Source organism: Lynx canadensis, chromosome B3 (genome assembly GCF_007474595.2).
Source record: "Lynx canadensis isolate LIC74 chromosome B3, mLynCan4.pri.v2, whole genome shotgun sequence".
Classification (NCBI taxonomy): domain Eukaryota; kingdom Metazoa; phylum Chordata; class Mammalia; order Carnivora; family Felidae; genus Lynx; species Lynx canadensis.
This window is the reverse complement of record NC_044308.2, coordinates 119,483,954-119,495,570: the sequence shown is the minus strand read 5'-3', so window position 1 is coordinate 119,495,570 and position 11,617 is coordinate 119,483,954. Positions and strand designations below refer to the sequence as shown.

General features: G+C 54.6%; 1 protein-coding gene across 1 annotated transcript in view; it reads left to right on the top strand.

Moving 5' to 3' along the window:
* Window positions 1-798: 798 nt before the first annotated feature.
* The window catches only part of LTBP2 (latent transforming growth factor beta binding protein 2), a 53,407-nt gene continuing 42,588 nt past the window's right edge, over window positions 799-11,617 (top strand). The window contains exons 1-4 of the mRNA XM_032593534.1: window positions 799-1,292; window positions 1,600-1,697; window positions 8,098-8,176; window positions 8,232-8,302. Of these exons, the coding sequence (XP_032449425.1) occupies window positions 799-1,292; window positions 1,600-1,697; window positions 8,098-8,176; window positions 8,232-8,302 (742 nt within the window). The remainder of the gene's footprint in view (window positions 1,293-1,599; window positions 1,698-8,097; window positions 8,177-8,231; window positions 8,303-11,617) is intronic.

Sequence of the window (11,617 nt, the reverse complement as noted above, 5' to 3'; positions counted from 1 at the left end):
GGCGAGCTCCGTGCTCTGCCCCGCGCGGTCCCGCCCCCGCCGCAGGCTAGCCGATCCCGCAGCGGGCGCCCCCAGTGGCCGGGGCGGGAAGCGAAGGGGCCGGACGGCGGTCCCGCCGGGCCAGTCTCTTGTCACGCCGTTCTTAATACCTCTCCTGGCCTCCTTCAGACCTTCGAGGCCGCAGCCTGGGTCACCCAACCGGGAGTTTGTCCCCGAGCGCGGGGGCAGGGCATAAATGCGGGACAGGTCAGCAGTTCGAGCTTGCCCAGCACGAGAGAAAGGTGACCAGGTGCCCCCGTCCCGGCAGGCGTCGTCTCCCCCGCCAGCCGTCGGGTCAGCTCTGCGCTGCCCCCAGCTCCTCACGGGTTAACCCCCCTCGCCGCCCGCTCGCGTCCCGGTGCCAAAGTGGGTGTTGCTGGAATTCCTCTCTCCCTCTCCCGTAATGAGGGGGCTGAGCTGTCCCTCCGAGGAGGGGGCATGATGTAGATAAAAGAGACGAAAAAACAGGGGGAAGTTTCCAAAAATAAAAGCGTCCCTCTCCCCTTCAGAAGGCCGCAGAGACCGGGAGAAGGCGCGAAAAGTGCAGCGGCGGTGCGCACCCGGCTGGAGAAGAGCGGACGCCAGGCTCGGGGCGCCCAGCCCCGGAGCGCTCACGCCGCCCAGCCCTCGCCCGGGGAAGACTGGCTCGGAGCCCCTAGACCAGGAGTAGCGGGCCGCCGGCAGGGGAGCGGAGCGCAGGCGCCGCAAGCCCCCGGGGCTGTTCCCCGCGCTCACCGCTCTCCAGTCGCCCCTGGAGCCATGAGGCCCCCGACCACCCACCGCTGCACCGGGCGCGCCCTGCGGAACCCCTGCGGGAGCCTCCTGGCCCTCACCCTGGCTCTCTTCGTGGGCATGGGTCACGCTCAGAGGGACCCGGTGGGAAGATACGAGCCGGCTGGCAGGGAGGCGAACCGGCTGCGGCGCCCCGGGGGCAGTCACCCCGCCGCGGCTGCGGCCAAGGTGTACAGTCTGTTCCGAGAGCAGGACGCGCCCGTCCCGGGCTTGCCGCCCACGGAGCGGGCCCAACTCGGCTGGGGGAGCGCCCGGAGGCCCGCCAACGCGCTGGCCAGGAGGCCGCCCCGCGCGCAGCAGCCGCGCCGAGCCCAGCCACCTGCGCAGACCTGGAGAAGCAGTCCCCTGGGCCAACAGCAGCCCGCAGTCCGCGCCCGGGCCGCCCCGGCTCTCCCGCGCCTCGGAACCCCGCAGCGGCCCGGGGCTGCGCCCCCAACCCCGCCGCGAGGGCGACTTACGGGGTGAGCACTGCAGAGGGGTCGGGGGAAGCGAGGGCGGGTCTCCGTGTGCTCATTAGTGGAGGGATGGGCAGGCGAGAGGAGAGAGGGCCCCGGGCTCGTGCCCTTGGTTCTTCTGGCCTCAGGACTGCAAGCAAACAGCACCGGGGTCCCGAAGCTGAGGCTCGGAGATCCGCCCCACTTTCGAAGAGTTGAGGGCAGAGAGAAACACCATCCTCACCCTTTCGTGCCAGCTCGCCGAGACCTGACGTTAAATCCTTTCGCAAGGCGCGGGTGCATTCGCCTGCCCTCCGCTAACTGGTGCCCGCAGACTCCCGCAGCGCTGCCGGGAACCAAAAGGGAGCCCCGAAGGGGCAGCGGAGTGGGCGTTCCAGGCGCCTGAGACCCGAGAGCGGGCTCAGAGCGCAGGTAGGTAGAGGAGGTCGGGGCTCCAGAATGCCAAGGCAGATGCATCTCCGGGAACGGAGCTGGCAGCGAAGCCTCAACTTGGCTACAAGTGTATATACAGTTGGGACGCAGGTCTGCCTGGGCCCTCGCGTGGCTGGACGTGGGAGGCGGCATGGGCTCAAGGGCACTTTGGGTTCGAAGCCTGTTCCCGCTCGAGCTGGGGTACAGTAGGTACGTGGGAGAATGGGTCTGTGTGCTCGTCTGTGCAGCTACGTGTCAGCGCGACTCGTGCAATCTACAGGACTAAGTCTCTCCCCAACCTTGCGAGTTGCTTTTTCCCCCCTCTCCCCGGGCATCCCTGCTGCCCGCTGGGGGCGCCCTCGCAGCGTCGGGAGCCTCCCAGGCAGCCCTCATCCCAGCTGGGATCCTCATGGCTGAGGGGCACTGGCCTTGTCTGGGTATGACAGGTGTCTCTAGAATAGAGGGCACGGGAGCCCTGGGCAGTGAGCGGCTGGTTGGGGGCAGGATGGGGGAGGCTGGAAAGGGCTCTGGCTTTATGGCCTGGGCCCAATATACTAGCTGGTTTCAGTCCCAGTGCACAGTAAGGACACTTGTACCCTCAGTTTTATCCTGGAGGACCGTGTGCCTCATGGCCTTCCACCCTGGGTTTTCCTTGGCTGCTGCACCCTTCCCACTTCAGCAGGATTGCCTCCCTTCGTTCAGATCTCTGCTCAGACAGGTCTCTGATTACTCCTGCCCCACCCTCTCTCCCTTCACTCTGCTTTACCTGTTTCTGTTTCCGCATTTATGGTTTGGTCTCCCCAGCCCGTGCTAATGTAAATTCTATGAAAACAGAGGCTTTGTTTTGTTCGTTGCTATATTACCAGTGCCTAGAACAGTGCCTGCATATAATTGATGCTCATTGAGTATCTGTTGAATGAGTGGATGAAGTCCCTGCTGCCCACGGAAGGCCCAGCTTCAAGCAGGCCGAGAGTACACCCACGCACTGCCAAGTTGCTCACACCCAGGATCAGCCAACAAGGGTTAATGGAGCACCCACGTGTTTCAGTTTTTTTCCTTTCGTGATGTGTGCAAGTTGATACATGCTTCCTAAGAGCTAGTGTGCAGAGCAAGGGATAGGAGATGGCAGCCCAGTGACAAAGGCATTGTTCCTGCAGGGAAAGCAACTCAATTACTTAAAAGTTAGAGAGAGGGAGTTAGAGAGATGAACAGATATGTGCCAGTGAATGTGCTTTCTAGTAACGGAAAGTTCATGTTAAAGCATAAAGAAATGGGACAGCTATGGCTGAGGAGCTCGGAGGAGAAGGCAGCCCTGTGAGCTGCAGTCCCTGGGGGTCAATGGACAGTTTGTGGGGAAGCAGAGGAGAGGCGGCAGGAGTGGGGTCCAGAGGTGTAGCAGTGCCCCAGGACAAGGCCCTTTCACTATTGGCACTGGCCTGGGGACAAGCGGGCGCCCTGGTGTAGGGAAGCCATAGGAGTGATGCTGGAGCCATAGGTTGGGCGAGATCCTGGGGGAACTTATTCATTGGCATTTAGGTGGAAGTTGGGGGGAAGGTAGGATAGTGCAGGGTGGGAGTGGAAGGGTGCACTATTAGAAGTTGTGAAATGAGGTGAAGATGTGCAAAGCAGATTGTCACCACAATAGAGCCGGTATACGTGCACAGGCGTGTAAGGACATGGACGGGGTGCCCCCCGTAGGCACCTATCATACACAGGCGCACACACGGTATCACAAGTTGTGTATCTGGGGGTTCGGCTTCTCCCCCAGATAGTCTTCTGCAGCTTTGATAAAGGGTGGGTTCATCTGGCAGTCCACACAACCGCTCCAAATCAGCTGGGGAGGGCTGAGTGGCAGTCTTGTCCATCTGCTTCCTCTACGCAGGCCCATTCTGGCTAATGGCTTCTGGCCAGGCTGACCTCTCTGGCAATTGCCTAGTGGGTTGCTCAGGGCCAAGGACCAAGTGCCACCTTCTGGTGGAGCTTGGAACTGCGTTACGACTTCCCGGGATTCTTTATTCTTTCAACAAGTATTTGAAAAGCCTCCTATATGCCAGGCGCTGTGCTGGATCATGGAGATAACACCAGTGGCGGGCACAGCGTGTGTCCTCACGAAACTGGCATGTAGTGGGAATTTATTGCACACAAGGATGATTTAGTAAGCATGTGCGAGGCACAATGCTAGGTGTGTGAGATACATTGTAACCATAGGCGAAAGACCCTGCACTAATGAAATTTATGGTCTACATGGGTTAAAAAATTTTTTTAATGTTTATTTTTGAGAGAGACAGAGCACGAGCAGGGGAGGGGCAGAGAAAGAGGGAGACACAGAATCTGAAGCAGGCTCCAGGCTCTGAGCTGTCAGCACAGAGCCCTCAGGCTCACTAACGGTGAGATCATGACCTGAGCCCAAGTCTGTCGCTTAACCAACTGAGCCACCCAGGCACCCCTACAGGGGACTTTTAAAGCCATTGTCTCAAAATAGGCAGTGTATCTTGAACTAGCCTCACAGCCAAACACTTTCATAATATTTTCCTTGATCTTTTCCCTCTTCTATTATTTTCCTTTGAATTTATATACTGTTAAAATAGCAGGATTTTGTATTTTATCAATTTTAAAGTATTTTATAATATGAAGTTTTGTACAAACATACAAAAAGGTATTGGAAATAATATGCCTAACAATCCAGATTGTTCAAACCTTAAGATTTTGGCACATCTTGCTTGATTTTTTCAGTTGAAAATTCCTCTATAAATTTGTCTCTCTCTCTCTCTCTCTCTCTCTCTCTCTCTCTGCCCAGAGTTAACCACTACCCTGAGTTCATTCATGATTCCAATGTATGTTTTTACACAATTACTATGAATGCACGGCTCCGTAAAATACACAGTATTGTTTTGCATATCTTTAAACTTAGATAAGTGATACCATACTGTATTATCCTCCTACAATTTGCTTTCTCCCTTCCTCATTAGATTTTTAAGTTTAACCAGGTTAGTATATTCAGCTCACGTTTATTCAGTTTAACTGTGGTTTATTATGCCATTGTCTGAATATACAATTATCCACCCTCCTGTTTTTGACCCTTTGGATGATTTACCTTTTTTTGCGATTGCAAATAGTGCTTGGCTCATTTTTCTACATAAATAAATTCATTTTTCGAGGACACTTTGTATCACTCTTATTGAGCCGAAAATAGTACCACTTGTCACAAAAAGAAGGTGATTGCAGGAGAATTGAAATAATGAAATGTTCTCAAATTCTAGTCAGACACCGTTATCTTAGGAAGCTCACCCCTGTGGTATGCTTCCTATTGAAAGGGGGGACTGGGAAATGTTAGGGGAAGGACCTGGCGTGGAGACCTAACCTCAGGCAGGTTTTTTTTTTTTTTTTTTCACTCATCTAATCAGGCTAGAAAGATCACTGAAAAGGGAATCTCTTGCATTGTCGAATGCTATGATTGTGGAAACCTAAAACCCCCTTTCCTACTCTGGGTGTGGCTCCTGTTATTTGGGAAACAGTGGATTAAGTGAAACAAAGAAGTATTAAATGTATACCAGGTGTCAGGCATTGTGTTAGACACAAAGAGGAATAAGAAAGACTTCTCCAGATAGTCAAGACGGAGACACATATGACCAATAACCCAAGACATCAGTTCTAAATCTTTAAAAAAAATTTTTTTAATGCTTATTTATTTTTGAGAGAGAGAGAGATAGAGACAGAGACAGAGCATGAGCAAGGGAGGGGCAAAGAGAGAGGGAGACACAGAATCCAAAGCAGGCTCCAGGCTCTGAGCTGTCAGCACAGAGCCCCATGCGGGTCTCGAACCTACAAAACGCAAGATCATGACCTGAGCAGAAGTTGGACACTCAAATGACTGAGCCACCCAGGTCCTGAGACAATCCGTTCTAAATGAATGCAGTGGATGGGGAATGGGAAAGGCTGAGTGTATATCAGGGGAGGTTCACACAAAGGAGGTAACATTCGATCTGGAAGTCTTGGAGTATGCAAAGGGTTTCAATCGGCAAAGAGAAGGAAGGCATTCTAGACAGAGAGCAGTTTAAGCAAAGGCACCAAAATGTGACCCTATGTGGTGCAATTCAGGGACAACACATTTTGCAGCCTTGGAGGATCATAGCTTTGGTTGTGGAAGGTCATGGCGACAAGGGAGGGGTGATGGGGGCAATTAGACTGCACAGGTAGGTGGGGGTCTGGCCAGCTTCATGAGAGGCCAGTGGAGAGCCTTGTGAGGTTTTTAACAAAGTACCAATGTGACCACGTTGGTCCTAGGTGGAACAGCAGCTGTCCCAGGCTGTTAGCCAGATGTGTCCCCAAGGGCTGGACAATGATGCTGGATACTGAGTTGATGTGTGCTGAGAGGTGTCACCTGGAAGGTTGGGCTCAAATGACCTTCCGGGGAGTCAGAATCCCTGGGTAATATATGCCCCAGCTAGTCAAACACTTGCTCCCTCCAGCTAGCCAGAGCCTGCTGAGTGGTCATTTCCCACCTCCCTGGGCCTCTACCCAAGATTCTGATACTGGCCTAGAAGGAACTCTCAGAGTCCTCCATTGAGTACCCAAATCCCTCTTGAGTGCCCTTCCAGCCCCATTCTGGCCCCCTCTGCCTGGCAGTCTTTGATTCTGACCAGGCTTCACTGTGTTCTACCACTAGCAGGCAGGGCAGAGCTGGCTGCTGCCTCCTATACTCAGCTGCAAAGCTGTCCTGAGGGCTTTGGGGGTGACAGCTGGCTCAGGGGGCCTCCTTGGGCTGGGCTCCATGCCATGACCTCCTAGCCACGTGGGCCCCTCAGTCTGTGCTGTCTGAGCTCTAACAGACCTTAGTTCTTAGGAAACTCCCAGGGGATGCAGACTGTTTCCTTTCAAAGACCCCCTAGGCCCCTGTGAGGACTTGTCACTTACGAGTGACTTACAAATGGGTGGGTAAAATATCCACCCCTTCCACCGGCGTGCACGCTCAGAAAGCCTGGGTATGAGGACCAGCCCCTTCCCCAGAACCCAGTGACTTGGGCCCTGATGGGGAGGAGGTTCTCATAGAGCCAGGAAGCTGCTGAAGGCAGTGGTCCAGAGAGGCTACAAGGTGGCCAGAATGGCACAGCTTTTGGCTGGGAGGATATTCTGGGAGCTCCCTGGGAGGCAGTTCCCCACAACTTTGGGCCAAAGGGCTAGAAACGGGCTTCAGCTTTTCCAAGCTGCAGGAATTTATTTTGAATGTTTTGTAAGACTGCAAAAACCACACAAGCTTTGGGGTCCGTTGAAATGTCAAATAAATTCATGAGCGAGACCAGATGCTTACTCCCCTGGCCACAGAGGTCACAGGAACAGGCCCCTTCTCTGTCCTTCGCCCTGATTCTCCAGCTCGTGCTCTGCTGCCCCACTCATCCTGTTTCAGTGAGTGCTCAGTAGACCATTTCTGATGCCAGTAATGGGGCCCATGAAGCCAGGGCCAAGGCCCTCAGAAGCCTTCTCCAGGAAGAGTCCTTCTAGAGAAGTCACCCAGGTCTGGGCATTTGAGTCTTCAGACGAAGAGTGGGGGCTAGTGAAACCTGCTGGGGTTACAGGGGTCTGATCACACACCTGAAAGCAGAGTGCGAGTGAGCTGGGTAAGTGCCTCAGCAATCAGTATAGACCAGCGTCTCCTGCAGATGCCCTCAGTGCGAGAACCAAGGAGTAGCTGGAGAAGGACTATCCCCCATGGAGTAAGTTCTATCAGCCTGCCCAAAGAAAAAGTGTGCTCGCTATGCAGAGGCAGCTTAACCCAAGTACACAGTTTCATCTTCTTACCAGCTCACCACCTCAAGCCCCTCCTCGATAGAAATTCTATAACCCCAGGTCCCTCTGTCCCCACTGCACACCCACTGGCCTGCCAGGGGCAGGCTTCTCCCCGTGTGCATGTGTGGGCAGGTGACGCATATGTATGTCCTTAAGACTGTTTTACATGTGTTTTCCAGCTTCCCCTACATGGTCAGCATTTGTTGGGCAAAGGACCATGGTGTTTCGTTTTGGTGAGAGGCAGTGTGGGGTCGGAGCATGACTTAGAGACGGGCCAACTCAAGTTTGCATTTGGCTTTGGCACTTACTCATTGTTTAGCCTCGGCAAGTGACTGAACCTTTCTGAACTTGCTTTTTTCATCATCTGCATGATCACTCATTATTGTCCCAGGAGAGTGACTTCTTTGTGTTAGGTACTGTATCTCTCTCTCTCTCTCCCTCTCCCTCTCTCTCGTTTAATCATGACAACAACCCAGTTAGGCAGGTATTATTATGTCCATCATCCTGATGGAGGGAGTGGAGTTTCTCAAGATCACTCAGAGAATGGCAGTCAGGAATCAGTGTTAGATCTGCAAGATGTCAAAGTGCTTACCCCTGGGCCATGTGGACTCCCCAGAGAAGGGGGACAGTGTGGCCAGCCTGGCAGTGTTCCCCCAGGCCCTGCCAGTAGAGGGCGGGACCACCAAAGCAGCTCTGTGAATAGTATCACTCTGAGCACCCTGTGCTGACCCCGTTTTGCTGATCCGGCAGGAGGAATGTCTGCGGGGGACAGTGCTGCCCGGGATGGACGACGGCGAACAGCACCAACCACTGTATCAAACGTGAGTGGCTCCGCCGCATTCACCCTCTCCCCCCTCTCTCCCTGGAGGTTGGCCAGGCCAGGAGCCTATGGTGGAAGGGAGGACATTTTTTTTTTTCAACGTTTATTTATTTTTGGGACAGAGAGAGACAGAGCATGAATGGGCGAGGGGCAGAGAGAGAGGGAGACACAGAATCGGAAACAGGCTCCAGGCTCTGAGCCATCAGCCCAGAGCCCGACGCGGGGCTCGAACTCACGGACCGCGAGATCGTGACCTGGCTGAAGTCGGACGCTTAACCGACTGCGCCACCCAGGCGCCCCAAGGGAGGACATTTTAAAAAGGCCTCCAGCTGGAACAACTTCTCGGAGAAAATCCCCCGATTATGTTTTTTAAAGCTTCCTGCATTCCCTTCCTGCTGCCCCACTGTGTCGGTGCCCCACTTGCCCCGTCCACGGGGTCCCTTAGGTGCCCACATGCCCCTGTAGTCTGCAAAACATGCCTGGCCCCAGAGTCTCCGCGTCCCACATTTCTAGGGGCACCATTCACATCATGTGCCATGGGACTCCACCCTGCCATGGCCCCTGGCCCTGCTGGTCCTGGCCTCTGTCAGGCGTCTGCCAGGATGAGGCTGTCAGATGAGGCTCTGATCCCACGTCTGGAGAGCCTTTTGAGACTGCTCTGAAGCTGGCAGGCTGGCCCCGATGAGAGAAAAGAGAGAAGAGTCATCTTAGTTACATGGAAACCAGGGAGCCAGGCAGAAAGAGCCAGGGGTCCATGCCTAAGCCTCTCGGAGAGGCTTCGTGGTGTAGAGGCGGTGACAACGACAAGAGCCAATCCCTACACAGGACTCGCTTTGTGCAAGCTACACTTTATATGGCCAGGGGGGCAGGGAGTACTACTCTCCATTTGGCAAATAAGGAAACTGAGGCACAAGCAGGTCACAAGCAGGTTCCGGGTCACGTGGCCTGGAAATGACAGGATTTGAGCTCAAGTGACCTGACTCCGGGGGTTCCCTCTTCTTAATCACTGGACCCTGCTGCCAGATGTCTTATCTTACCTTCTCTTTGTGGGCCTCACTTTCTACACCTGTGAACTGGGATCACTACTGCTATTCCTACTGGCTAAGAGCTGAGCATTCACTGTGCGCCTAACACTGTGCTAAGCCCTTCACGTACATTATCAAGACTCTCAATAATCCTGTAAAGTGGGTATTTACTGACCATTCCCACTTACGGGCAAGGAGGCTGAGTCTTGGGTTGATTAGGAAACATGGCCAAGGTTACACGACTCCAAGCACTAGATCTGGGGCTGGATCCAGGCATTTTGACTTTAGAACCCCATACTCTTCTCTGTGGGGGGTTGTTCCCTCCCGACACCAGCTGAGGCTGGGCCTTCTGGAATTTGGAATCCTCACAGGTGAAAACATATGGGGGCTCCAGCGAGCCCCTTGGATCTTTCTCCTTCACACCCCAGGGCTCCTCGTGAGCACTCATCAGCTCCCCAGACCTGGTTGGCCCAGGGGCCTCACTTGTCTCTTCCTGCCACTACCTTCTCCCAGGCCCTAAGCCTGGATACAGAGATTCATTCTCAGCAGAACCCCTTCCTGCCCAATGACAAGCCCCAGGCCCTTTTCAGCACGAGGGTTTCACAGCTAATGGTCTGGGTATTTGACCAAACCTGTGGCGTTCCCAGCCCTGATGGATGCCCTCATCTCTCCCGAGATGGGGATGACAGGGGACAAAATGGGCATGCATCTGTTTCTGTGGGAATGGACCTACTGGCTCCCCAAGCTCCTGGTTCTGCTTCAAACTCCATGGCCCTGACCCTCTCCGAGCCTGACAGCAAAGCTCAGGCAGAAGCTTGGGTCTCTCTAAGGGTCTCCAGATAGACCAAAACCCCAAGCTCAAAAACAAACAGCAAAGCAGAACTTTCACCTGAAAATTCTTTCCTTTTCAGGGAGCCTAGATTAGTGGGGCTCTCAGAGGACAGGCCCTCTGTGGCTGGTGGCAGAGTTGGGGGAAAGACACTTTTCCTTCAGAACTATAAGATGAAGTCATTATGCCTCGGGTGGCTTGCGTAAGGTCACAGGCTCACTGGGGGAGGATCTGAGCCTCAACATCAGCCACACTGCTGGGCGGAGGAGACAAGGGATGTGGGTAGCCAGGTGCCTTTATGCTTAGCAGAAGATTTGGAGTTAGAAGCTAGGGCCTGGGCACTGGTATATTTTTAAAACAACCCTAGGGCAATTCTCACCAGGGCTGAAGACCACTGAACAGAGTTTAGTCAGTCAGAGGAAGATTTGCCTTGGGGGCCCTAACTCAAATCTGGGATGTTCCCATGACTCCTCTGGGATCTTACTGAAGTACAGATTCTGACTCAGCAGGTCTGGGGAAGGGGCTGGAGAGTCTGAGTTTCTAGCAAGCTCCCAGGTGCTGCTGGTGGTTCAGGGACCACACTTTGAATATCAGGGCCTTGGGGCCCTCTGGAGGACTGGGGAGGGATTCGGGATTGGGGATGGGGAGGAGGGTTGATATGTTCTAGGGAGAGTGTTGTTTAGAGTTGAGTCGAAGCTGGAGCGGGGTGGCTTTCAGAGGGGGTGGGCTTCTCATCAGCTACCTGAGGGGTCTGGGCATGGGCCTCGCTCAGGCCCTCCAGCCCTGGAGGTTCTCAGTTTCCTAGCTTGTTCATGATTTTCCAGCTCCGCCCAGCTGGAGTGTTGACTCTGGAAACTCAAAAGTTGGGGGAGTCTGCAGATTGTCAGACCCAACACGCGTGCATGCAGTTGTCCCCAGCCGGGGGATGCGCCGGCATGCGGACAGATCCCCAGTCCACCCTGGGAGTCCTCAGCCCCCGTATTTCTCTCCGGGTCCCCTCGCCCTGCTGTTCCCCTGGTCATCCCCCCTCGACCCTGGCACGCAGCTGGCAGCTCTCCTAGAGGAATCGCCAGGGGGCCTTTCCCAACTGGAGGTTGGCTTGCCCACTGAAGGTCTGTGTGCTGGTTAGCTGGGCCTTGTACTGTTTGCTTGTTGCTGTTTTGCTGCTAAAGAGCCTAACGAGAACCACGTGGGCGGTGGGGTGTTGGCTCTGTAGAATGTGGGGCTCTTGGCACCACACCCTGTCAGCTGGCTCTCTCCTGCCTCCCCCTGTTGGTTAGTATCTTCCTCTCCCTTCCCCACAGCTGCCCTCCTGGCTGGAGCCAAGGGTACCAATGCTGCAGAATGCTCGGGACTCTTCCCTAGCACTTTCACACATGTGGGGTGCCTCCTTGGCCAGCGGGAGAGGGAGGCGGACGAGGAGGACTTTCCTCACTTCCAAGAATGAAGTCTAGTCCCAGGA